We start from the raw sequence: 27,562 nt of genomic DNA on the forward strand, positions 1-27,562 counted from the left end.
AAGCACTAGATGATTCACAAAATAAGGAAAAACAGAAGCATTACTGGACATCATACTGAGCCATCAATCTCATACTCATCAGCTTGTATACTATATAGTGAATCGAATAAACTTGTTGCAGCACATTCATTGTTGTCTGAGAAGTAAATAAAAGCACAGACAAATTCAGCTGTTGCCAGCCTGAATAGCCTTCCCAAAAAGACATGTGTCCTGAAAAGACACAAAGCCATCAGTTTCATTATTATTGTAGTAATGCATGTCTATTGCATTTAATTCATTTTTAATTGCTCTGCCACTCAACTTCAATGGCTGAGACTCAAGTGGATCTCAGGTTCCGCAGGAAACAAAAGTATCGCCATGGCGACTCATTGTCAGAATGCAATGTAGCAGGAGTGTTTGCAACGGTAGCAGTTCTCAGTGCAACAGTGATCATGCTTGTTCTGCAAAAACAACAATAGCCTATAGATAGGTCAATTACATTTCAACAGCAAACCTTATTACCTATGCTAATTCAAACTTAGTGTCTAAGCATAAGAATTGTCACCAGCATTAGTCATCCCATAAAATGCACACGCACATTGCACTATTTCAGTTCACTGACAAAAATACATTGAAATTACACAATTTATGTAGCCTATGTACATACAGTAGGTTCCACATTGAAACAGTAAATCACTTAAGCGTGAAATCATCTGAATCACTAAGTTAGAACATAGGCCTACTTGACTTCCCAAAAAATTAAAAACAGCTCTGTAAAATGTGACAAAATTGGTTTTGGCTATGCAATATTTTCTTTCAAATATTTCCTTTATGGCCTTCACTCCCACATCCAAACCTTGTCAGATGTGAATTTAGACATATTTTTATAGCTTCTGTGCTCTTGTTGACACTCAGCAGTTATTCTACAATTTCTGTGAAAACTGCAGGATCACAGACATTTAAGTGGTTAGGTTTTCCCCCTAGACAATGTTCGGAAGAATGGCTCTGCCTGAATCTTGGCCCACTAGGCAACCCGGTATCACGACAAGACGTGAAATAATCACGTTGGTCCACTTTGGAAAACGTGTAGATGGCACGGTTTAACCCCCTCAAAAGTAAAACTTACACACAAGACGTGAAATAATCACGTTGATCCACTTTGGAAAACGTGTAGATGTCACGGTTTAACCCCCTCAAACGTGAAACTTACACGTTTGCGTTGGTTTGAGTTAACACGTTCCAGTGGAGAGATACCCGATTGTTGACCTATTCTACACGCAATCGCCTCTGCCATAGAGTCTATGAAAACCAATAGGTCGCTATCTTTACTGTCTATGGCATAGACAGTAAAGATAGCGACCTATTGGTTTTCATTAAACCGAGAAAAATGGCATTTTGTTTTATTGTCGATCACTGAGAAATGTTCTATTATTTAAAATGCAAAAAAACATTTGTTATTTTCAAGGTGAAAAGGAATCATTTGCCTTGATCCACGCCGAAAAAACGTCTAAATGTCACGTTTTTTAATGAAGTAGACTAATGAGTAAAACGTCTATTTTTCCTGCGTCCCCCGGCTCCTCGGCGATTGCGTGTAGAATAGGTCAACATCCGGGTATCTCTCCACTGGATTTATTTATTTATTTATTTTTTACATGTGCACGCACACCTGTACCGTTAACTTCAAATTTAAACAAACGCATCTCTGATGACATCTGGTGGATATAAAAGGATATGTTAAAAAGTGAGCGAGTATGGCAGGGGGAAGAAGGCTTGATCCCATCCCAGCGGGCACCTTGACGTCAATTTGACATCAACAAATAGTCAAGATTTTGACCACCATGTATAACATGCATGAATATGAATATTTTCATTATATTTTGTAATTATTACCTTGTGGTTGTAAAGAGGCCAAACAAAGGTATAAATCTGACATGTTTTTTCTTGTCCCTACATCTCAGGTCAATATCATTGACATTAAATCGATGTTGATTTGATGTCAGGAATTAAAACGTCAATTTGATGTGAAATGTATATCAAAACGATGTCTGAAAAAGTATATTTATTACTCACTGTAAATCAATGCGACTAATTTTCAACATCTAAAAGACCGATCTTGAAAGTTGTAGGTCTATGTATTTTGCATTTTTATTTTATTTAAATCCTAGCTAGTTTAATTCAGTTCTTGATTAAAATGACAGCAGACACTATAATTGCATATACTATAAAAGGTAAATTTAATCTGACATTGAAGCTGATTTTTAAAATGATCATCATCGACTACAAATTGACTACAAAAAGACGTCACATCCTGGTCATATCGCGCGGAAAAGTAGAAGATTTGCATAACCGCCCTCACTCACACGTCTGCTCACTGCCAGAGAGATCGTCGATTTCAATTTTAAAAAATACTCCTCTTTCAACTCTTGGTAAGTAACCAGCTAGCATGCTATTGTTGTTATTATGTTAATACACCATCTTATACATAGGCTACTTAATCTGATTGGGTGTAATTGTCAGAAATATGTCGAATAATTCCACAGCCTTGCCCTTTACCTGAGCGAGTTAGCTTGCTAATTTAACCGGAGATTAGCTTAACTGTAACGTTGACATTCTGGTATGATGGAAGAAGTGTCTTCCTGTCTGCCATCGTATGATTTTAAAAGTGTGTGTGTGTGTGTGTGTGTGTGTGCGTGTGCGTGTGTGTGTGTGTGTGTGTGTGGAAAAATGTCGATTTTACTGGTTTTCTGGGGCCAAACCGACCGGCGACGATATTTACTGTCGATTCGAATTTGTTGGTTTAAAAGTGGACATTTCAAGCTTTAGCCCGTTACAAGGCTAACGTTAGAGATGACAAATTAACAATGATAGTAAAATGATATCCTAAGCATGTGAAATGTTTTAATTTTTTTTTCCAGCGTAACTTAACGTTAAGTTACCAGCCCCAGATCTGTCACTGATTTGAATAAGAGGTAAGTTGCAATGGTAGTATCCATATAACGTTACTGTCCTAAAAATATTCCTTTCCCAATGTAAGAGAAAAGTAAGTGTGTTCTTCTAAACAAAAAATAGCTGCTGCATTGATTTTTTTTTTTTAATGCAAATTTTTTGTTTGTATAGAATATGATGTCTTGCTCTCTTTGGTCTGACATTCAGAGTTCCAAAAACGACTCCGCTTCAACAGCTTAACAGACAGCTAACCAGCGAGGAAAAACGAAAACTCATGGTAGGTTACTATGAAAAAGTAAAACAAACATTTGCTAACAGATGCAATTATTAGACATACAATATCTTATTCACATATTCTTGTTCCTCATATACATTTCTGCATATTTGCTAAATTATTCCTTCAGACAGCTCTGATGTCAAATTGGTGCAGCTACCCTGTGGGAAAATGTCAACATTGTGATGAAAAGGTCAGTCTCTGAAGTTGTGCGGTTAATATCTTAAAATGTATTTAATACTCTTAAATGAATACGCCCAGATCTGCGGATTGAAGATGAAGAACACGCTGAATCTGATTATAACAAGACCGAAGCGAACACGAATTTGTGTGGTTTACACTTAATCACAAATATTTAGGGGAACGAGGCAGAAGTTTAGGGGAATTTGATTATACTATTTCAGATAGCCTGTTGAGCAGGACAGTTATGTATTTTGGTAGCCCTACTGAAAACACAATATAGCCCGGGACGTCTGGCTAGCGATTTTGTGAGCCCTGACATTATTTCACATTTCTTCCTGTACAGCATGTATAACTTTGTTTATTCACATTTTTATTTACAGAGTGCTCACAAATAGCCTCATGTCTATACTGAACATGGATGGGACTGGTGACAAGCTGCCTTTCAGAAGAATTGAACTTTATAAGGTCGCAATAGGTAATTATATTTTCTATTTGTGCACCTACACCACCTATAGCTCTATTCTCTACATGATTTTTATTTTGATCAGTATGTGCAAGATAAATGGCAATTGCTGTTACATTTTTTCAGGTGCCATCTAGAAGTAACAACCCGGCATCACAGAAGCTTCCATTGGTAGCCTTACGGCCAACCATTTGCTCGCTGCACCGGACAGAAGAGGGGGCACTGGGCGCCGGAAGGTAGGAGCTGCTGCAAACAATGTAGATTAGGCCCAATTCAATTTCTCTTTTTTTACCCTTCCCCTTCATTTTACCCCTACACCTGGTCCTTCGAAACATGTTGGAAAGATATAGGGGGAAAAATATTCTCCATGGAAAAAAAAAAGATATCAATCGCATACATAGGGAAGAGCCTGGACGAATGTGATGTTTTGAAATCACTGCTGTCTGGCTTTGAATGAATGTTCACATTCTACAATTCCGTACAAAATGTGGACTGATGACTAGCAGTGAAATGAGATCCTGACATATGACACTGTTAACACAAATTAACCAAAAATTGACTCGATCCATTATCATATATTAGTACTAGGGCTGTCAAATGATTAATCACGATTAATCACATCCAAAATAAAAGTTTGTTTACATAATACATGTGGGTGCACTGTGTATAATTATTTTGTGTAGATCTATATATACACACACACATGCATGTATATTTAATAAAAAAATGTTATTTATAAATAATTTAAATTATATATAAATCTATATACAGCATAAACATGAAAATATTTCTTAAATATATACAAGCATGTGTGTGTGTGTGTATATATATATATATATATATATATATATACAGTGCAATCACATATTATGTAAACAAAAAACAAAAGCTTTTATTTTGGATGCGATTGATTAATCATTTGAAAGCCCTAATTAGTAGTGCACATCTGACAACTGCATGTGATTAGGCTATAATGTGGATTATCTTTTAGTTTTCTATATACTGTAGAGTAGCCTACTACTGATGGGTACTAAGCATTTGTTATGTTAATGGACAGGCCCCATTTTAATGTTTGCTTTCTTGTTTTCTTGTTCTCTTGTTCCCTTTTACAGGCATTTGAGAGCCCTTGAGTGACCCATAGCCCCGCCCCACTGCATTACACTGCTCAAAAAAATAAAATAAACATATCAGATCTCAAAGTATGTGTATGTTGTCAGTCATTGTACATTTAGGTTGGAATTGAGTGATGCTTAGCATTGAAATGATATCAAAATATGTCAATAATTTTATGTAATTTTGACATCAATGTTTGATGTCACATTTATGTTGAATTGATATCAAAGCTTGATATTGTATGATATCAAAATAGCATTAAAATGACGTCAACATGATGACATCTTGACGTCAAATAAATGTTGAATTGGCATCAAATGCATACAAAGCATGATCAAAATAACATCAAAATGACGTCGGCAGAGGTCAAAATCTTGACATCAAATTGACGTTGTCACTTTGACGTCAAATTGACTTTCATTTTTGACCTATTTTGTGACGTAATTTTGACATCAATGTTTGATGTCATTTTGATGTTAAATTGACATCAAATGCCCACTGGGATAGCTTGCTCCCTGAAGGGCGTCAAAACATGACAGGTGTAACTGTTGTGAATGTGAGCGGGTGTGAGTGTGGGTATGTGTACTGTATGTGTGTGTATGCGTAAACAAAGTAACCATTTATTACTTATTACCATTGTCATTACAATCACCATCCCACTCCCCACTACCATCATACTGCCCATATTGTGTTGGTAGATTTTTATTTCCATCCTTCCTCCTATGTAACAATTGCCATTGTCAATCCTGTATAAAATAAAATATGATATAATAAGATAATATAATATATCATGGTATATAAGATAATATTATAAGATAACCTTCCCCCACATCTCATCAGTCCCTATCTTTTCCTATTTTTTTTTTTTGTGTGTGTGTGTGTGTGTGTGTTATGTGCAATGTCTAAGGTGCATTAAAATAAGGAGTACAGTGCGATAGTGTTTCAAATTGGGACAGAGATGCTGTCCCGTTGAAACCACTTCTCACCTGTCTCGCCTGCCTTGGTATTTGTGAGGTTTTTCCATATATACTAATTTATTAATGTGTAATTTATTTCTGGTTTTCCAGTTCAGGAGGATAGTTTTCTTGGCGATGGTTAGAGCTATGAGGAGTATTTTAGAGTTAATAGTTTTATCAGTGATTATTGTGAGGTCCCCCAGTCTTCCCTTGAAGGCGACAGTGGGATGTGGCAGCCAACTATAGTGGATAGTGATTGTGTGACCTCTTCCCAAAAGTGTTTGATTGGAGTGCAGTGCCGGGTTGCATGGATGTATGCATCTGTAGAATTTTGATTGCAATGTGTGCAAACTTCTGAAGTGAAACCCATTTTAGCTAATCTATTGCCCGTGTAATGTGTTCTGTGAAGTATTTTGTATTGTATTAACTGAAGGTTCGCATTTTTGGACATGAGATAGATGTTTTTACAGATTTGGGTCCAGAAGTTGGCATCAGGGGCTATCGAAAGTCGTTTTCGTTATCGTTTTCCCATTGTATTGTTGGTAAGTATATGGTCTGAAGTTGGTTTGAGATCATTTTGTATATTTTAGAGAGAATTTTCTTTGGAGAGGAAATGTTGACCAAGTCTGATATTGCCGTTGGAAGTTCTACATTTGTATCTCTGATGTTTATTTTTGTCAGGACAGGAGATTTGATTTGTAGGTATTTTAGAAATCCGTTGTTCCCGATGCCATACTCCTGGGCCAGTTGTGGAAATGGTTCAAATGTGTTGGATTTGAAAATATGCTTAATGTGGGTGATACCTTTTCTGCCCATGTGTGAAAATTCAATGTTTTTTTATTGCTCATAAAGTCACGGTTGTTCCATAGTGGAGTGAGGTTAGATGGCACTAATGTAGAGTTTGTGATTTGGTGAAATTTCCACCAGGTTGTCAAACTATCGTTTTTAGTTTAGAACGAGGGAGTTTTCTTTTTGTGATCAACTCTTTATTGTCTTTATAAACAAAGATAATACAAACATCTACATAAAAAATAAATAAATAAAATAAGACAGGGAAGGGGGAGCAACAGACACATCAAGAAATGTACAGTATGACAGAGAATATTATATAAAATATATATATACATACAATCATTCCTTCATATAATCCAAAATTTTTGAAGAAAAACATTGCCATGCACCAACGGTACTGGGTTTAGCCTTGTTAATTCATGCTGTTGTACATTCACAAGTCACTATTTTGTGGAGGCTATGAATCCAATATGTTTTTGCACACATGTGTGGAGTAAACCAGTTCTGTATTATTGTCTTCTTCGCAGCTGTAAACCCAGAACGAGGGAGTTTTCATTTGTATTTTCGTTCCGAAATAATTTCAACTTATCCTGAGCTTTCTCAAAAAGAGAATTGATAACATATCACATAACAATGTGACTCAAATCACAGATGAAAAGACATGCACTTTTTACATGCACTGTTTAATGAAATTGAACAATTTGACAAATAATAAAAGTTTTAATGCAATCACTAGCAGTGTTTAATCTTTGTGTTGATTATTGCGATGCATTTCGTCATTTCTCACATTCATGGTATCCTTAATTTACTGCCCTCAAACACAACATTGCATATTAGTTTCAGTGAAAAGCTTGGTTGCACATTATCAGGTTGGTCTAAGCGGCCATCTGTCTCATTGTAAGTCTTTATAAATGTAGATGCCTTTTCAAAGTTTCCATGCTGTGCTCATTATAACTCACATCTTTTCTGTTTCTCTGCAGATGTGGACTGAAACGAATAGAAGGATGGTTTGTTTTTGTGTAAGGAGCTGGTGCGGTGCATGCTTCTCTTTGGCACTGAGGGCATTCCTCCATCCCTCGGTGAAGCAATATGACTGTGGCATTGAACTCGGGCCCGTTTCAAAATGATCTCCTCACGTTTGTGCTCCTCAAAGTGCATATTACTGCCCAAAGAATTGGTGTGTTTCCTGAGTAAGTTGGATGATGATAATGAATAGGTGGATTTTGCAAGGCAGCATGAATGTTCTGAAACCTTCCAGGGACATGCCAAGCCCAGTCTTGGTGAGTAGCTTGTAGAGCTTCCAGAAAAATGTCTTCCATTCTTTTCTCTGTTATTCTGGCGGCTGTGTGGCGCATATAAGGGACTTTGCAGGGCCACCGCATGCAGTGGACTGGGATAACGATACACTTCCATGCCCTGGTGACCTGGAAGGTCAGAACGGTAATTGGCTTCCAGGACCACTTTGGGTTGAAGTATGTCTGAAACATCTGGCCAGTGTGAGTCTGGATACAGATCCGCTACAGATCGGAAACCATCCTCAGGAATCGCCTCGTCTGAGAATTGGGATTGAACTGTTGCATGCCCTTGCAATAAAATGGGTCGGCGCCTTAGAGTTTGCTCACCTGTTAAACATTCTCTCTCTCCAAAAGAGTTGTATTTCAAGGAGGACAAAGAGGTGGAGATGGCATTATCATCACCGTCGCAGGGGGTAAAAACATCCCCAAAGTTGCTGTCGCAAAAACCTGAGCTTGCTCTTGACTGACTTTCCATGTGCGAGTGAAGTTCTTGGTGATGCCAGCTTCTTTCCGTCAGGCACTGATGATGAAGCAGGTCCTCAGATGAATGACTGGAACATGACCAGAGTTCTTTGGATTTTCCAAAATCATGAATGGCCTCCTCAGAAAAACTGCGCCTGAGCTTTAGTTGGAATGAGTCTTTGTCCACCCAGTAATGATGCTGTCCCTGCTGGATATTTGTTGAAGTTGAATCTTCAGGATGGGTTTCAGTTTTTTCCAGGGCAGTCTCCACCATTGCTTTATGTCTGACTCTCAGGACCTCCAACTCCAGCAGCCCAGCCAAAGTAGCACGAAATCGCTCTCTAATACGTTTCCTCCCTGAGCTGGTCCATGGCGCCACTTCAGGCTCTTCTCTGTGCCCAGCTGTTGATGACATCCTAGCTGGAGGCTCAAAGTCAGGCTTCCTTTCAGAGTGGAGGTCTTTATAGGAAAGTCACCCATATCAATGCAAATACATTGATAAGATTTTCACTAACCTTTGACCTTAGGATTGAAGAATATGTTCAAGATAAAACTTAATTCTATCAATGTGAGATTAAACTTCAGAAGTTAACAACGTTAACATTTGGAAGATCATTATCACTGCTAGTGATAGCTGTGGCTCTTTGGTAATATTTTGAATGTCATCATGAGCATGCGAGAATGCCCTGTCCATGTGATTATGTAAAGTTAATGTAAAATTTAATTTTGTTACACATTTAAAGAGGCCAAATTGGAAGGCCAACTTAAAAGTATATAACCAAAAAACACATTTTGATATACGTTTTATATCTTTCAGACCAAAAGTAAATCACTCACCTTCGAAAATGGGATCTGTAATTCGATTCCTAAAGATTACCAGTTTGTTAATGAATCATTTAACTCTTACACTTGCTCCAACATTATTGAAAAAGCCCATTACATAAAGCATTTTCCACAATTGAAAAAACAAGACACTTAATTTCTGTGTGTATCTTTATTTACAAGCAGATATCAAAACATCCTACATTTGAAGATGTGACAGCTTATACAGGACCTTGATACACCCATCAAACATATTTCAAGACAGAGCTTCATTCATCAGCATCAGATTCTTCATCATCTTGACTGATCTGGAAGTAGCGCAGCTCATAGCTTTCCTTATCCGACGCCACCACCCTCAGCCAGTCTCGCAGGTTGTTCTTCTTCAAGTACTTCTTTGTGAGGTACTTAAGATACCTGATGAACATGGGATTGTTAGTATATGAACAAAATAGATTTTCCTTAAAAAAGAACACTGATAAACAACAAAAGAATCTGTTAGCATTACAAATCTCACCTTTTCGAGAACTGCTTCTCTGAGGTGACGTTGATCTTGTTCTTCTGGCGCACAATTTGCACTACATTTCCCAGGTTGCCTGTTTTGCCGTTAACCTTCACCTTCTCTTTCAGAAATGTTTCCTGTTAGTAATAAAACAGCATGACCACTAGGGAAGAGAACCCTAGGCACTTAACTAGGGAAGGGAACCCTAGTTATGACATGGCATTAGTGATGCGACTACCTGCACACAATTTTTGACATTTATAATTTTATTTGAATTTCAATATCCAAGGTTAAAGAACAAGTATTTTTTTAATGTACAGATCTCTCAGACAAAAACAACTAAAATATTAATTTGATCCCCTAGCCAATAAAGCATTTGAAAACATAAGAGAACATAATCTGAGGATAACAATTATCCATCCCTGGAATTTAGAAATGAACATTCCCTGATATTTTCAAGTTTTCTATGGGTATAAGAACCCTAACAATGTGTTTTTATCGTACAAAGTATGGTTAATAATTTTTTACACAACTTACAAAGTTGGCAGAGTCGAGAATCCCATCCTCCACAGGGTGAGTACAGTCCAGGGTGAACTTCCAGCAAGCACCCTTTTTACTCCTTTTCACAAAAGTCTGCCTTTTCTAAAGAAACATTTCAGTTAACTTAAAGTCAATGTTTGCTTCATAAACTCAGTACTGTAATAAAAATTAGTAAACGCATTATGGTGCACTACTGTAAATCTAATCTAATAATCTAATATATTTGTTTGAACTTTTCTGTCAAGCTAAAATGCTCATCCACGTGTCTGCTAATAGTACGTCAAACATAATGAATTAACATATAACTCCATATGCAAAAAAACAACTCAGAGTGACATATTATATTCTTATTTAACATATCTGATAGTTTGTTTACACGAAAGATCCAATAAAATACATTTAACCATAAAGACCGGTCTGCGGTAGACACGTACCGGTGCCATCTTGGTGAGGTTGGGTTGAAAGAGGAAGTGACGTATGTCCGCGCAAGGATTCACAGAAATTTCTCGTATTTGATTGGCTGCTGGTTGGGGAGGATTCAGCGACGTCCGACTTGTGAACGACTCGGTATTTGTGATTCAAGGACCGCTCAGAGTCAGACGAGGTTAATTCAGTCCAAATTTTCAGAACAGTTGTGAAGCAGTTCAGCCTAGGGGCTTTTGTTGTCGAGATATATTAGTCAACTCATTATTAATTCAAAAGAACTGATTCTAAAGATCCGTTGATATTGAATGCGTTAAAGTGAACCGAGGATTTTACTTTATTACTTATTAGCACATTTAATAATAACTAAGTTACCATTCTGGGGGAAGTGCAAAAATAATCGCGTTTGTTTTGTGACCAGGTTCTTTAACGCTGCCTGTTTGAAAGAGTTCGATTTACATATTGTAAAGAATTAATGTGTATCCAATATCTTAAAATTAGATTAGATACGTAATTGTATAGAAATTTAAAACTTTTTTAATATGATTCTGTTTCAGCAAGTAATTACACCCGAGTATGCAATGTTATGCATTCCACACCCATATGGCCTTTGTCCCACTTACCATTTAATCGAGTTGATGATTAATTCAGCAATCTCTAATAGTGATTATACATCGCTCTGTACGCATTAATGTAGTCGGATGTCGCAATAAACATACTTCGTTTTGGTGATTTCTATTGTTAACATGTATACTCGATAAATAGAGTTGGAAGGCAGAGACTGGGCTCTGCATTCCTGCTGAGAATTCATGACTCATCTTTGCATCATTATTGTGCTGACATACCAAGAACAACTTGGGCGAGGCCTTAGCAGGAACATGGGCACAACCCGATATGCCAGTTATAGGGCAGACTTCAAATCTTGAACAAATTTAAATAGGCACATGAAAATTTCTGTTTGCTTGGTTAAATGTTTAATGTCACTCAGCTACACAACAGCAAAATTAGAAATTAAACCATCTGAAAAATTCATGTAAAGACGTGATTCAACATATAATAGACTGGCTTTAGAGAGTGTGCTCACTGGGAGCCACTTGCTAGATGAAGTTTGTGTTTTTGAATATACTGCAATGCCACAGGTGTCCAAGACTGTGCTACACTCCAAGAAGTGCAACACTTTCATTGAGTAACTGTTGTCTGGGCACCCAGCCACAAAGGTGAAATTAGTATTTGGCTCCACCCATGCAGAGGATTTGGAAGCCCAACCCAACAAAGCTGCCTTTCTTTCCCAGTTACTGTCCTTCTTTCTAAAATTATGTCCCATGTCATTTTCCCATATGAATTCTTAAGACTTGACATTTAAAACCATTCAATAGACAAGAAACTTATTTTTATACACCTAATATATACACATGAATATATAATTTGACTTCATTTGAGAACAAAAACACTGCATGTTGTGCTACTGAACACGTAGGCGATGTCCCTAAGATCATACTTCAAAACAGACACTTTCTGATTCAAGTATAATATCTGTACTTAAGTAAATGAAGTCATCCCAAATGACTAGACAGGTTAGACTAAGTAACTTTTAAACACAAGGCTATTCATTCTCCAAAGACAGAGATAAAGAAGAATAGCTCACACATTAAATATTACTAGATGAAAAATCCACTGTAAATATGAAGCAACACCTTAACCAGCATTTGGGAACTTCTTTCAATACTGATGATGTGCTTCATAAAAAAGAAAAGAAAAAAAAAGTAAAAGGTAATCTATTAGGTTTTTATTTTTTGCTCTCTCCAGTCAGGTGACAAAGGCCTCGAGTGAACAAAGGAAGATTAGAACTCGCATCAAATATTCAGTCCTGGAGCTTCAGTATACTTATACTATAAATATTCAGTATACAAGAGCCTGAGCTCATTCTGGGGCAGCACTGATAAGAGTCTACCTGGAGACAAATACAGGCTTCAACACTTTATTTAATGTCGTCACTGACAGCCAAAATCAAGCTGGCTGCTATTTTGGGTTACAGAGGTATTCGCACATGGCCATCACATCCTTTCCACTTCTGAACAATTAGAGACTGTCATTTAAGAGAACATTTCACTGGAGTTTATTTCTCGGTCACAGCGGTTTTTACTTGAGAAGGTACTCGAAGTACTGCAAGAACAAGGAAGTGCCAACTACCAGTGTTCATTCACTTTGGGGGTGGGGGGGAGAATGGCATTCAATTGAGAGAAATTAACCACAGTGCCAGCATGGCATAGATCATGTAAAGAGAAAAGTAAAAGTATGTCTACCAGAAAGGCAGAGAAAAAAAGAAAAAAAAGTTCAGTGTCAGTTGGGGTTTCCTCTCTTCGCAACAAGTTGCATAAATCCTGCACACTAGTTATTATTAAGAAATTCAAGAATACTAAAACGGAAAATGGATTCAATTTAACATTCAGGAATGCAAGTGGTAAAACCTTGAGAGGAAACGAAAAAAAAAAAAAAAAAGTGAAATGGGGGAGGTCGAGGGGTAAACGCTGCCAATAATAAACTTCTTACCCTAGAGAATGCCAACTGACCCGACAAGTCCAGCACAGTATTGGAAGAAAAAAAGGAATACAAATCACAACAAAAATGTGAGGTTGCTTGTGAAGGCCATAGCTTTGGTGACAAATAAAACCAAAGAAACAAATGCAAGAGATTTGTTAAAGTGTAGCATGTTGCAGCCTGAGCAGCCCAGTCTTTCTTCCTATTTGGTCATGGGTTTGACAGCCACTGCAGATTCTTCGCCCATAGCTGAAAGCACAGTAACCTGTGAAGCAGAAAACAATGAGTGGTTTACATTGACAAGAAGCAGGCTAAAATCGAAATGCATTCGTTCAAACAGGTGCACTTACCAACATCTCTTCACCAGCTGCAAATTTGCTTTCGATTTCTTTGCCCAGGTCACCGTCTGGCACACGCAGGTCCTCGCGCACATCACCGTTGTCCATCATGAGAGAGAGGAATCCCTCACTGATGTCAACCAGCTAGGAAAACACAAGAAAATGCATTTTAAAAGGGAAGAAATGGTTTTGCAGAAGAATAAAGCTACACCATTGTTGTGTCTGTGTTTTGGTGGAAGAGATTGACCTCAGGCAACCAATTTAAGGCGAAATGAGTCAAAGTACGAAATACTAAATATCAGCTGTGTAAGATAAGCGGCAATGAACCAATAATGTTCTAAAAAAGGAAATAAAAAAATAGAAAAATACCAACAATCTCAGTTTGGGACGCCAACATATTAAAGGGATAGTTCACCGAAAAATGTCAATTCTGTCATTTACTCACCCTCAAGTTGTTTCAAACCTGTATACATTTCTTCAGCTGAACACATTTTGAAGAATGATAGTAACAAAACAGTTGGGAAACCTTTGACTTCCAGTGTTTTTTTTTTTTCTACTATGGAAGTCAACGGAGCACATTAACGGTTTAGTTACCCATATTCTTCAAAATATGTTTTGTTCATTTTTGGGTGAACCATCCTTTAAGAGCTCAAGCTTAAATTTGCTACAAACGCAAAGCAAAACATGGCAATAATTTCACTACACCAATAACTAGCAGATTAAATTTTCAAACTAGTTAATGACCAGTGTTCAATGCAATCAGGAACAAATCAGTAACAAAAGGATGGTGGCATTTGAATACTAGATAAACTGACAAGTTACTATGATGGAAAGTGCTTGTGTTTATTGCACACAGCTTGGGCTACTGGGTCAGCAGATCACAGATCACCCACAAACCACACAAAAAGCTGCATTTTCACCATTAAATCTTGAATTTCACAAAGCCATACATGTCTCACCTGGTAGTCATTTCTTTTGGTGTTAGGCACATCCATGTTGTGGGTGGAGGGGCAGATATCTTCATACTTCTTATTTGTGAAAATGTCAATTCCAACCATGTGAACCTATAATTAGAAACTCGAGTGATTAATGCCAACATCCAAAGGTTAAAAACAGCCATGCAAAAGAGTGATATCCAAATATTACCTTGGCATGACCATGCTTGCCAGTCTTGGAAGTAGACATTTCAACAATTTTGCAGGGGCGACCCTTCAGGACCACAAACCCGTTCTTGCGCAGGGCGCTGCACTGCATGGGGTAGGTGGCAGAAGCCCCGGCATCTCCGCTGGTGAAATCAAGATCTGGATCTGCCATGATGGGGATCTAAACAAGGGGCACTAGAGGGAATAAAGGACAAGAAGAAATTAGTATATTATAACCTTAAATCCCACAAAATAACATCATAGATGAGTCACATACAAACGAGCCAGTTTTCCACTGTATGAGTTGGCTAGTCAAACATTAGGACTGCCTTACAACTTTAATAGCTGAATATAAAGAACAGTTTTCAATTAAACATTACGAAATGTTATGCAGCCATTTTATATCGAATTGCAAATAAATCGACCCTTATTAGAACTCAAACCTGCAGCATCATCATCATGCTGCTCTAATTTCACCGCTTATAATCAAATAAACGAGCAAACTTGATTCAACTTCAGCGAACAGTTGTTCGTATTTACAAACGCGTCGTTAAAATACTTAACGAACCACATTTGACACTTTACGGTCGTTGTTTTGCACGCAATAAAACACAATGACCACGCCGAACAGGCCAGATGGACTAGAAGGCAATACATGCTAGCTAGCTTAAATTGTAACGCCTTTACCATACAGACTCGCTAACAAGAATCAAAAATAACGTCATAACTCATTAATCCAACGTCATCGATTACAGAAAAGCGAACGGTTAACCGTATGTCTGATTCGCGTGGCGCAGGTCAACGTGGTTTCGCCGCTGATCAATGACTCGGCTAAGAGGCTAACGCCCAAGTAATAGAAACACACATAAATGGAACAACGACCACAACTGGCAAACTGTAAGGTAACTAACAAAAAGCGGGTGAAACAGGTATCGTGTGGGTTAGCCAAAGTTTCTCACGGGTCTCTTTTTCAATAAAGTCAGTGCGCGCAAGGAAAGGCCTCGCGCGTGCTCGCGGCCTGCGAACTAGATAGCCGCATCAAAGAACCGCCGTAACACGTTTACTCAAGACCACCCGGTAACGTTCACCGCCATGACGTAGACTTTAAAGTCCGACAGCTTTTAAAAGTATACATTAAGACAGGAAAGTTCTGTGTAATTTTTCGTTCACAATTCAAACACGCTCCATGCAGCACTTACTTCCAAGAAAAAAAGGAACGTCAACGCGCAAGCGCGGCCAATTTTAATGCGGCATCCGTACAGTGGGCGGGATTCCACTTCTTCTGCAGAAAAGAGGATGGATTGTGCCTGAAGCGTATGCTTAGTGCCTCTTAGCGCTTAGGATCTGTGGATTGAACACATAGACTGTAAAAAAAAAACATCATGAATTGTGCAAACTTCCATATATAACCTATATAAACACACACGTTGGTGCACCTATCATTATGAGGACGGGAGCAATCCATATGCGTATTGTTTATTATACTCTAAAACTGTAAATTCTATCCCCCAACACTAACCCTTCTAAACCATCATAGAAAACCTTGCTTTTTTTAATAAAACATAACAATACAATTCCATCAAAAGTCTATCTATCTATCTATCTATCTATCTATCTATCTATCTATCTATCTATCTATCTATCTATCTATCTATCTATCTATCTATCTATCTATCTATCTATCTATCTATCTATCTATCTATCTAAAAATTGCAGATCTGAATGAATTTAGTGAATTTTGTACTTTAAATGAACGTCTTAAATGTGATAAAATCAAATTTGACCATCCAATTTTTAATGGAATGGCAGTATTTATTACCATGGATTTTATTATTAACATCAAAAATATATAATATAGACTATTACATACTTGTATACAAAAAAATCAAACAACACACATGGTCTGGTTAAGTGTCAATTTATTGAAAAAAAAAAAAAAAGGCAAAGAGAATGTCTATTTTTGGTGACAAGTGAAAATCTGAAATATTTCCATTTATCCATTTCACATTGTCCTAATTCAGAAATAATTGGCTCCATCTGAATGAGAAAAAAACTGGCATTTCAGTCAAAGTAGAAAAGAGTCATGAAGACTGACAAAATCAGTAATGATAATTATTGCTAACAGCTTTTCTAGACCGATTCTTTGCTTTGATATGCAGTCTTCTTCAGGCTTCCTCTTTAAAAATAAACACTGAGCATTGAGACTAGAATAGATCCACAAACAACCCTATACTATTTTAAACATATTTACAGTTATCAAGGGTGAAATCTAAACTGGAAAGGGCACTGAACAATACCGTATTAATAAATCAAACCAACAATTTATAATAAAAAAAAGTGTCAAAATTGTTGTAAAATAAAGAACTCATATAATTATCTCTGACACTATAATAGATTTTATAGTTCTTAGACAAACTAAAGAAAACAACGCCTTTAAAAAAAACGCTATACTGCTGCTGCTTTCTGAACACGAGATACCAGCATTTAAGCACTGTACAAAACAATAAATAAGTTGGATCAGAATATCAAGCAAAACTGGATTACTAAAAGTTTTATGACCATAAAATAGTTTAGAAGAACGAGATTTTGGTGACTTTGATTTACACCATGTAATAAATTGTAAGCAATAAAATATAACTCTTACAGCTAGGCAAAGCTTCGATGAGATCATATCTTAAAAGTCCAGGCTACATTTAAAGTTACATTTGGAACAAAAATCTAGTTTAATAGCCTTAAAAACTCTATTTAAAAAATTTTACAGCCTGCCTATTTTGTAAACAAAACATGGTATGCCCAGTTTCAGCTTCAAATGTCTATAACAGAAGGCTTGAAATTTCTCATTTTAGTGTCAGTATGCCTGTGTTACGTCTTTAATTGGTGTTTTTACAGGCTTAAAACAAACCCCATAAAAACAGCATGATTAAATCAAACACACACTCACTCAATCACACATGGAGCAACCATAAATATAACAGCCAATATCCAGAAAGCTTGGTTGTGCTATAAATCTCAGAGTTTAATACACGCAAAAAATGAAGAGAAATACAGAAATAAAACAACTCGCTCAGCCTGAATATAAAGGATGTACTTACAGTATTAATGTCCATATTAAGAAAGAAAACGAGGTCAAGCACACATCAAAAGACTTTCCACACTGAAGGTGGTTGCGTGAGAGAGGATGATGAAATCAATCGACCTCACAGTTTACATTTGTGTTGATAAAATGGATGGGAAGATCCCGTAAGTACTTCAAACCTGCACACACATCCACCCAGTTCACAGTTTGATGGATAAAAAACATGAAGTCTCAAAAGATCCAAGTTGTGTCAAATGAATTTCACACTCTATTGCCCTTACAGAACAGTAATGCAAATGTATAAAAGTACATAAAGGACTTGATGATTCCATTTGAATAAAATGCCATGTCGTTTGGAAGGACTTCAAGTCTATTAATGGGCGATTCTGCAATCAGAGGCATTTTCAAGTACACAAAATCACGAAAAGATTATTTAAATGGCTCCATACAATATGATATTTTCCCATAACTTTCAAGTAGAAATAACATGACAGTTGTGTGCTTGTTCATGAAAAAAAAAAAAAAAATGTGAATCAAAACTCAAGTAATGACAGCTAATAATCTGGTTGCGGTAATGACCAGTATTGGAGAAAAAAAAAACTGTACAAATAATCCAAATTAACTCAATATATCATTAGGCTTAAATAAAAATACTTAAAAAGTCCCTAATTGAAGAATCACCCTAATATGAAGTGTAGGCTTGATTTGGCTGTTGCACGAGACATTGCACCATGATTTTTTTTTTTTTTAAAGCTTCCATTTCTGAAAATTTCTGTCTGGCGCTCTACACTTAAATCACCTCTGAATCTACATGTAATGACAACATAGGCTTCTTTAACATTAGTTCATTTACAACATATTTAATCGCCAATTAAAAATCGCCTATTTTAAAATTGAATAAACTTGAAAATTCACTGATCTACTGGTTGCATTTTAAAAAGAGAATAAATACTTGCCTCTTCTACGATCATGAATATTGCCTCATTGTCACTCACAAAGTTTCATTTACGGCATCGATGCCCACAATGCAATCTGAACCGACCCAACAGGTGAACAGAAACGAGGTAGCCTAAAAGGAAGCTCTGTAAAACACTACCCTTCGTTCACCGATTTACAGTATGTGATTCACACAGAGGACAAGATGGATCGTACAGAACCACAGACAGTTCAAATGGATTCGTTTCGGAGGCAGGACTCTTTTCCAAAAAGGAAGTGGATATTTACAGAGGGTGGTAGTGAAAGTCCCTCTAGAAACAGTTGGAAATTAGAGATCCATCTTGAGGAAAGGCGAGCAATTGACTCACCAGGCTCGATTCCCTTGGCCTTTATTGCACTTTGCTGAAAGTCATGAGAAAACAAACTTAAAAATACAAAACTGCAGCACATTCTTATCCTAATGACACGTGGAGGCGTGTTACACCTGGTACGAAAACAAGTTGAGATTGCTGGTATGTTAATGCTAACATATCGAACGTTTTTGTATTGTTGGTGGAAAGCGTTACATTTCATCATTCATTCACATGTACACACACACACTTACACAGCAACTTGCATACTCTAACAGAATCTTTATGTACTTTTTTATGTTTCAATACAAAGCTCTGTAGTATTTACCCATCAGTTGAAGGATTCAGACAGATTCCTGAAGTCAAATCGGGAAATTTGTTCACCAATAGCCAAAAATTGTCATTTGCTCACCCTATCGTCTTTCAAAACTAATGTTCAGGCTGTTATTTTCCAGACAATGGAAGTGAAAAGTGACCAGGGATGTCAAGTAAGATGTTCATGATTCATTAGTGAGCCTGTTCCTCACAGAAAACATTATATGGCTTCAGAAACTAGAAATACAGTGCACAATCTGTACGTACTACAATGCTTTTTTGTCCATTTTAGATCTTGGCAGCATTTGGTCATTTTAATTATATGGAAAAGAGCAGCTTGGACATTGTGCTAAATGTCTCTTTTTGTGTGTGTGTGTGTGTGACTGAATGATTCAGTGATAGTTTTGTATTAACATTGAATTTGAATTGTAGGGTGAACTGTTATATTCCTATTATGTGCATGAATAAGTTGCGGAGGTGATTGAAATAAACTGAAAAAGGTTCTGAACACAAGGAAAACAGCGCGAATCACAGGCTGTGTGAAATGTGATGTGAATACTATAGAGCTTTGGCATAAAACAAGGAATGCACAGTATTAATATTCAGGATCATTTATATTTATATGTCCATTTCAGCAGGCATCAATTTCCATCCCAAAAATTACCATGTTCCCTTTTCATTACAGAAAAAATGCATACACGTCAATATATTATGGACTTCAAAATAAAAACGAGCAGCTTTGCAAATTCATTTTTAAGGCATTCTGTGGACAGCCCGAAGTGTGTCTGCTCCAACATAATGTGGTATTTCATAAAGTATCATACAAGTCTTAAATATCAGTTTCGATTCACACATTAGAGTGATTTCCACATGACACAAACATCTGTGTGCATTCCAAGCTGAAACATAAAAAAGAAAAAGGGTTGATCACACAAACCAGGCTCAATGGATTCATCCCGCAAGGGAGGTTTACCGACGTTCAGCGCAACCGTGATAAGTTATCGTGTCAAAAAGTGTCTTAACAAATATTCACTCTACTCTGTGGGTTGGATTTCCCATATTTCCAGTCTTCACGTCCAGAAGAATCTAGATACATATTTATAAGGACAAAAACATCAGAACCCCACAAATGTTAATGAAAGGGCCATATAAAACAATGCAGACCGGTTGTGCTCCTCTGCCACCTTTTGTTGTTCGTTGGGGCGTTTGGGTTTGTCTTTGACTCTTCTGAGAAGGACCCAGCTAGGTTCGGTCTTTTTGCCATCTGCCAGATTATCCAGAGCCCCTGGATTTTCCTGTCGTTCCTTTTTTCACACTTTTCAATGAAGTAGAAAAGGTCCACGGATACAATGCAGAGGAGGGGCGGGAATGAATTACCAATTCATCATGGAGTTTCTGTTCAAGGTCATGAAGAAAACTTGGCTGCTGCCTCCTGATCGGACCGAGGCAAAGAACACCTGCAGACGGAGGAACGGATGTCATTATTCGGCCTCTTATTCACACAAAGGAGCAAACTGTTATAATCTACATTCAGTTTTTGTTTGTTATCAGTTAGAGTTATTATTAGGGGTGTAACAATAAATCGTGTCGCAATACAAAAACGCAACAATATGTATCGTGGATGGTTCCCTAAAATAAAAATGAAGTTTTCAGAGTTTCAGTGTCTTAAACTACTATATATAATGTTGATTATAATGTAAAATAATGCAATGGGGGCATATTTGTGGGTATATTACAAATGTCTTATGTTACCTGACATTCATCAGAATCATGAATATTGTTATTCTGGTGTCACCATTGTCCTTTGGTTACAAGCACCAAGTCCAAGCCTATCTATTTAAACCCACAATGTATTTAGCATTTTAATCAACAGTGCATTTTTTGTTAACCTTTTATCATACGTCTTGGAGTATCGCAATAATATAGTATCGTGAGATGTATCGAATCGTGACACGAGGGTCTCGTTACACCTCTAGTTATTATCCATAAACAAGATATCCATGTCATTGAACCAAACGATTCAAGGTCCAAAAGACCGTTTCAGTGCAAACTGTAAACTATTTAAAGGTCTTTAAACTATTCCAGACGACGAATAAGGGTTTTATCAAGCGAAACGATCGCGCATTTAAAAAATAAATAAATAAAGTTTAAGTTTTATAAGCTCAAATGGTCACCTTGCTCTGTTAGGGTTAGGGTGTGATGCACGTTCGTGACTCTCCTATTCGAACTCGTTCATCAAAATGAACGAATCTTTTCCCGAGTCAATTTGTTCATTTCGTTCGTTAAACCAAATGACATAAAAAAGATTTATTCATTTTGATATACAAGTTTGAACAGGAGTCACGAACGTGCATCGCAGAACAGAGCAAGGCGACCATTTGAGCTTATAAAACTTAAGCTTTGTTTTTTTAAATGAGCGTTTATTTCACTCGATAAGACCCTTATTCATTGTCTGAAATCGTTTAAAGCCCTTTGAACAGTTTGCACTGAAACTGTCTTTTGGACCTTGAACCGTTTGGTTCCCATTGAAGTCCATTACATGGAGAAAAATCCTGGAATGTTTTCATCACAAACCATAATTTTTTTTCGACTGAAGAAAGAATGACATGGATATCTTGGATGACATGGGGTTGAGTAAATTATCAGCAAAAGTTTTTTTTTAAAGTGAACTACTCCTATAAAATGTACCCAAAAAAAGATAATTCAGTATGGGCAAGATAACATATCATGATCTTTACACAGTCATTGAAGAGAACTGAATCAACACCAGACCTCCAATGAACAATGACACTATTGTCTTTTTAGAGCTGCGTTACAGCAGAATTGAATTCTGTTCATCACCGTAAAGCTGCTTTGAAACAATCTGTACTGCACAAATCGCTACATAAACAAAGGTGACTTGACATACTTTATCGTTTCTCTCCGAAAGGAACTTCAGTCGCTGTGCTCGCTTGTGCATGAAAACTCCGTCGAGGTGTCCCGTTTCCACGGAGCGGATCTCAATGGCTTTCTCTCCCCAGCCCATGATCTGGTTGGAGTGGATGTAGGCTGCAGAAGGGAAGGGGGGGAAGGACGCGAACATGTACAAAAGACAAAAGAAACATGTGACAGGAGAGCGCTGACATCAAATGCAGTACGTCATCACAGCACCCCGTCCCTCAACGACTTCTGACTTCCAACAGCAACTTGAAACTAGCCCAGATCCAATGAAAACAAGCCTGCCAAAGCCACCCCACATCATCAGGAGGTCATTATTGCAGCAGTTTCTGAGCATCACAAATTAAAGCATTATGGTTATTATTGAAACTAATGTCAAAAGGAACTAGCATCCAAATCCAGAGCTCTTTGGATACTAATGAACTAATATCAACTCTCTCTGAGGACTTCCTGTGCCCTTCATAGAGAAAATGATGATCTGGTTGATTTTCTTCTTGTGTAGAAAATGCATGAGATGTGAATTTTACTTTGTTATCATGAATGCAGAATCACTGTAGAGTTGAACATAATTTGGATGAAACATTAATTTATTTAGAACTGAGGGGGTGGGCGGCTGCTGGTCTACATCTGAACCCTCAGTATCGGACAACAAATGACTAAATCATAACATTAAAATTCTTCACGGATGAGAGATGAAAACACATATACAAACAAACATTGAAGCTGGAAATTAAATTTTAGAGACACATGGCACAATATCTGATGCATGAAAGTAGCAAAGCAAGAGCTGAAAGACACCAATATTTACATCTATAAAGACAACAAGTGTTGCATCGAAACTGATGATGACGATCCCTTTTTTTAAAAAAATAAAAATAAACATGCTGAATACAATTTTTTTTAGTTTTGGATAAAATCTCATGAAAACGGGTCCTTTCACTCCAAAATTGGTTGAATAATAATAAAGTTTTTTTGATCACAATTAAACACTGTTCCATGTGCATATGGACTAATAGTTTTCCTCAAGAATCAAAATTAATTGAAACATTAAATATATTTTTTTTGTCCCGTTTTAGGTATATCAATTTAGATTTTTTTTAATGAAATTGCAAATTGAATAGCAAAGCATAATATGGATAAAATAATACTAAATACAAATGTCGTTTCTTTATTTTGATTTTAAGGTGAAATATGACCCAGACATGTTTTCTGACATTCACCCAAGTATAAAAACAGTATGAAAATTGGATCCAAGGTCAAATCACAAAGTTTTTTGGTCTCAAAGGAAACCAGATGAAGTGGTTATTAATAACAGAGGTATATATTGCGTGAACAAAACAGTACACAAGATGTGCCAGACATACAGACAAACATTGCACTCTGTCAGGGTTTAGTATATAGGTGTGCCGAGGTGAGGTGAAGTGGGGCAGAAAAGCGGACTAGGAAAGAGAGAAGAGCAGTGAGTGGACAGAGACATGCATGTTTGTGAGTGAGAGGACTGATTCAGAAAAGGCTTCATTCTGAGGGGTGTCGGGGACGGTCAGGTGCACTCGCATCAGGGCTCTAGAAGGAGAACAGGAGCGTTTTTGTGTGAAATAAACAACCAAAACCTACCAACAGAGGTGGGCATCTCTCCCCACTGGAGCACCACGTCTTTAGTGATTCTGCCGTATGTGTTCACATAGACTCCCTCATCTTCATAACACAGAAGCATCTCCATGCCGTCGGTCTTGGGAAGCACCACAATGGCGTGAGGTGTAACACTGCCCTGAATCTGGGAAGGGAGGGGTGGGCGCAGATGAGCCTTGGGGTGACAAAAACGAGCCGTAGTGCAAAACATTCCCCCACTAGATGACGCTCTCCCCCCACTCGGGCCGGCCCTGTCAGTCATGTTTTTTTCTGCTCCACTGTCTCGCCAGAGCTTCTCCCTTCGAGAAACTGCTGCAACAATCGAGACTCCTGCCCTCCACTCCACCACACCGACGCCTGAGCCCAAAAGCGCCCCGCTAACGGGCTACCATGGGGCATTGGAACGGTTTGGCTGCTTTGGTTCATGTACGCGTTTGGTTTGTCAAAGGTCGTAGATCGGGGACATGTTTTTTCTCTTACAGTGGAGATCCTTTTCGATCACACTTAATAATGTTAGAACAATAAATGGCATGTACTTGCAATATCATGAAATCTGCTTTAGTCAACTAATAGATGAATAACCATTCATCTACACACAAAACATTCAAACGCGTTGCTCTAAAGGGTGTAATCAGGGTCCAAAATTAACTTTCTTGCAAAACCAGGTGATTTCAGGGCCATTTTAGGACATGAAATTACATTTTCATTATTTGTATTAATAATATATATTTATATTAATATATTAAGCAAGCTGTTTTAGGTCCTATAACAAATAATAGGTCACTGTGGTAGCATCAAACAAATCAGCAGGTCTCAGAATTTCTGTGAAAAAGTGAAAGCATCATCTTTCAGTTCTCTTATATTTTAGGCTTTTTTAATCTTTTATGTTTTTCTGGATAAACGCATAAAATAACTATGTAACCATGTTCATAACTAAGATACATTTCTGATCATAAATGATGCTGATACACTTATGATGATATATTTCTCAAGATGCTAGAAGAAGTAAGTTGCACCAGATGTCTTTAATATTGCCTTAAATTATAATACTAATAAGGGTTAGACTCATGTCAGACAATTAATACATATGTATTAAACAAAACAATCCCTAAAAAGTTACCAGCCAACTGGAAAGGGTTTTATTTTTCTCACCAAAGCAGTTTCTTAACTTGCATTTGGATTGAGTGTTAAATTTGGACCCTGTCTGTAATTAAAAGACATATGTGATACAGACATCAACACTACAGTGCATGCCAGTGTCCCCGGGGAGGAGTCGTCGTCCTATTTAAAGTCCCTTGGAATCAGGGTAAGGAGGGGAGAGCTGCCTCCGCCCGGCCTGTTGTCACTTACGTGGGATGGGATGTAGATATCGTATGGATTCCCAGAGTCGACATCTATCACGTGAAAACCAACGCTGGAGCCATAGATAACCTTTAACCTCTGACCCTCCTCCACCGTCAGGTCTACAAGCAGAGGCTTGTGCTGAAGTTCTGTGAAAGACTTTGGAGAGACAGAAGAGACACGGAAAACATGACGAACAAGCTACTGAGGGGCTTTAAACAATGACACTCACAACGAAATATGCTCTAGGCACTATAGTACCAAAATAGCTACCTAATTTGCACATTTCGTGCTCTGCATTACTTTAGGAGAAAATAGGCCTTAGAATTAAACTTTGCAGGGCAGTTTAGTTAAAACAATCACACAAACGCTCTCTTAACCCGTTAAGTGTCACCGGCGCACCCAAATCCATTACATTTTTGGAACAGTACTATCTTATACTAAACCTAAACTAATATTAACTATATATACTTTGAAAGCTTACAATGTCTAGTTTCCATTTTTGGTGATTGATTTTCAAAGATTTTTTTTTATTGAATTTATCAATTTGCAACAAGAATATTTTCATACTCCTAAGGCATGTTTAGACCTTTATTTTGAAATAGGGATGAAGATGAAAAATCATGAAGTTTGTTTTCATGCCAAGAGTTCAAAAGATAGCCTCAATTAAATTATTTTGGAAAAAAAGGTCTGAATTATTTTTAAATATAAAGAAAAAAAAATAGATTCACCATTTGAGATGTGGCAGGACGCTATAATGCACACACTTGTCCTTTTTATGTTTCTTATAGGTTAAATTCATATCAAGTCTGGTTGTCATCTAGTGAAAAAGTTTGGTACTGCGGCCAGACAAAATCTTACTGAAAGCTCATTTTTTGAGATGTAAACTTATTCAGATTTTTGGCTTTGATTATTTTTGCAGTTTTAGTGTTGCCCAGGTTTTGAAAATATACATTTTATATAAAATATGAATAATGGGCTTTTCATAACCTAAAACTTCTATAATTTTATTCCGGTTTCATTTTCTTAATTTATTTAAAATAAAAATCAGCCAAATGTCTTCTTTAAAACAAGACCAATCTTGCATCTATATTCCAAAGCATTCTTGAATTACAACCATTTAAGTTTGAAATGTGCATTTTCATGTATATTCAAAAAAAAGGGGGGCGACACTTAAGGGGTTAAAGGGGATCACACTGGACCAGACATGTGTCTCACCTTAAAAGCCATGAATTTGTGGTATGGTTTGGGAGCCCAGGCATAAATCTCCACTGCATTCTTCAATGCAATCACCAAGAACTTAATCCTCTCATATTTGACTGTTGAACAACAAATACATGTGAAAATATTATAAGGATATCATTTTTTTTTTTCACACAGACAGATAAATAGATAGATGATAGACCGACACAGATAATATAACAGACAGACAGAGAGTCAGATAGATAGATATAGGTATGAAAACAATTTGGCCAAATTGACCAAAGGACATACCGACTTTATAGTGGACACAACCCTCTAGGTCACCAACAGTGATCCATCCTTGTTTTTTTTCTACCTCGGGGTCATTGTGAAGTATCCTGTTTCTGAGCCATGACAGATAATAGACCCTCAGTTTGTTCTTTTTGCCTGTGAATAAAGAGGAATTATGAACCTCTCATTACATATAGAAACTGGAAAGATCCAAAATAAACAAAACAGATCTTTGTCCTGTCAAACGGAGAGATGATAATGAGCTCACCTGATATAGTGACCAGGACATTGAGACCCTCCAGAACCTCCATCTGTTGAAAGCGCCTGCGGTTGATCAGATTGTAGACTTTGCCTTGACCACTGCGATCTAGTAACATCAGTCCATTTTCGGTTCCTACCAGCAGGTTCACTCCTACAACGATCAAAAACGGATCAGTTAAACGGATCAATTAGGAACAGTTGTTTAGTATAAAGTAAGAAAAAAGTCGACTTAGACTCACCCCATAGTGCAGCACACAGGATCTCAGAGTTGAAGCGCTTTTTGTACTTGCGGATTTCCGGCGTGTCGCTGTGTGGCCGGATATTGGTGGGATTGACATTGACAACTGAAATTTTCCGAGCCTCATTCAATCGAGCTTGTTCCTGTTCCTGCCGCATGAGTTCATCTGCAAAGTGAGCTGTCGCCAAATAAAAACATCATAATCACTGACTGTTTTTCTTTGCAGTAGGATTTTGTTGAG

The 27,562-nt window shown here is 37.3% G+C and overlaps 3 protein-coding genes and 1 long non-coding RNA gene across 17 annotated transcripts in view; 1 reads left to right on the forward strand and 3 right to left on the reverse strand.

Moving 5' to 3' along the window:
• The first annotated feature begins 1,766 nt into the window (after positions 1 to 1,766).
• Positions 1,767 to 5,309, forward strand: LOC120477005 (uncharacterized). Of its 2 annotated transcripts, none has more exons than XR_016149341.1 (7): positions 1,767 to 2,405; positions 2,895 to 2,948; positions 3,097 to 3,202; positions 3,330 to 3,392; positions 3,763 to 3,857; positions 3,972 to 4,081; positions 4,958 to 5,309. It is a non-coding gene; the product is annotated as an uncharacterized LOC120477005 (long non-coding RNA). The 2 variants fall into 2 exon arrangements; XR_016149342.1 differs by having other exon boundaries at positions 3,133 to 3,202; positions 4,958 to 5,308.
• A 4,133-nt stretch (positions 5,310 to 9,442) lies between these two features.
• rpl22l1 (ribosomal protein L22-like 1) lies at positions 9,443 to 10,915 on the reverse strand. The gene is made up of 4 exons (XM_039684744.2): positions 10,759 to 10,915; positions 10,322 to 10,426; positions 9,800 to 9,921; positions 9,443 to 9,699 (listed from the first exon to the last, which is right to left on the reverse strand). The coding sequence occupies exons 1-4, from the start codon at positions 10,765 to 10,767 to the stop codon at positions 9,555 to 9,557; spliced, it is 381 nt and encodes a 126-aa protein (XP_039540678.1). The 5' UTR covers positions 10,768 to 10,915; the 3' UTR covers positions 9,443 to 9,554.
• A 1,796-nt stretch (positions 10,916 to 12,711) lies between these two features.
• Positions 12,712 to 16,089, reverse strand: eif5a (eukaryotic translation initiation factor 5A). 2 transcript variants are annotated; one of them, XM_039684742.2, is made up of 5 exons: positions 15,965 to 16,089; positions 14,770 to 14,960; positions 14,583 to 14,687; positions 13,636 to 13,767; positions 12,712 to 13,550 (listed from the first exon to the last, which is right to left on the reverse strand). In XM_039684742.2, exons 2-5 carry the CDS (start codon positions 14,935 to 14,937, stop codon positions 13,488 to 13,490), a joined length of 468 nt encoding a protein of 155 aa, XP_039540676.1. In that variant the 5' UTR covers positions 14,938 to 14,960; positions 15,965 to 16,089; the 3' UTR covers positions 12,712 to 13,487. The 2 variants fall into 2 exon arrangements, with proteins under 2 accessions (XP_039540676.1, XP_039540677.1); XM_039684743.2 differs by lacking the exon at positions 15,965 to 16,089 and adding an exon at positions 15,725 to 15,949.
• A 578-nt stretch (positions 16,090 to 16,667) lies between these two features.
• The window catches only part of tnikb (TRAF2 and NCK interacting kinase b), a 59,285-nt gene continuing 48,390 nt past the window's right edge, over positions 16,668 to 27,562 (reverse strand). For 11 of the 12 annotated variants that reach the window (XM_089125883.1, XM_089125881.1, XM_089125884.1 and 8 more), the window contains 8 exons: positions 27,323 to 27,499; positions 27,091 to 27,234; positions 26,844 to 26,978; positions 26,568 to 26,668; positions 25,359 to 25,508; positions 23,994 to 24,153; positions 22,351 to 22,490; positions 16,668 to 20,899 (listed from right to left, as the gene is read on the reverse strand). In XM_089125883.1, the coding sequence (XP_088982009.1) occupies positions 20,816 to 20,899; positions 22,351 to 22,490; positions 23,994 to 24,153; positions 25,359 to 25,508; positions 26,568 to 26,668; positions 26,844 to 26,978; positions 27,091 to 27,234; positions 27,323 to 27,499 (1,091 nt within the window). In that variant the 3' untranslated portion in view covers positions 16,668 to 20,815. The remainder of the gene's footprint in view (positions 20,900 to 22,350; positions 22,491 to 23,993; positions 24,154 to 25,358; positions 25,509 to 26,567; positions 26,669 to 26,843; positions 26,979 to 27,090; positions 27,235 to 27,322; positions 27,500 to 27,562) is intronic. The other variant, XM_089125885.1, reaches the window with a different exon arrangement.

The sequence above is a fragment of the Pimephales promelas genome, chromosome 22, assembly GCF_988280905.1.
Source record: "Pimephales promelas chromosome 22, fPimPro1.hap1.1, whole genome shotgun sequence".
NCBI lineage: Eukaryota > Metazoa > Chordata > Actinopteri > Cypriniformes > Leuciscidae > Pimephales > Pimephales promelas.

What these genes read in the sequence shown, in the direction of transcription:
- rpl22l1 (XM_039684744.2), bottom strand. An exon ending in TTCTCGACTCTGCCAACTTT is followed by an intron (nt 9,922 to 10,321) that starts GTAAGTTGTGTA and finishes TATTACTAACAG; the next exon opens with GAAACATTTCTGAAAGAGAA. An exon ending in GAGAAGCAGTTCTCGAAAAG is followed by an intron (nt 9,700 to 9,799) that starts GTGAGATTTGTA and finishes CATGTTCATCAG; the next exon opens with GTATCTTAAGTACCTCACAA.
- eif5a (XM_039684742.2), bottom strand. Translation starts at nt 14,937, where the DNA reads ATGGCAGATCCAGATCTTGATTTCACCAGCGGAGATGCCGGGGCTTCT. An exon ending in GCAAGCATGGTCATGCCAAG is followed by an intron (nt 14,688 to 14,769) that starts GTAATATTTGGA and finishes TTCTAATTATAG; the next exon opens with GTTCACATGGTTGGAATTGA. An exon ending in CAGCTGGTGAAGAGATGTTG is followed by an intron (nt 13,551 to 13,635) that starts GTAAGTGCACCT and finishes TCTGCTTCACAG; the next exon opens with GTTACTGTGCTTTCAGCTAT.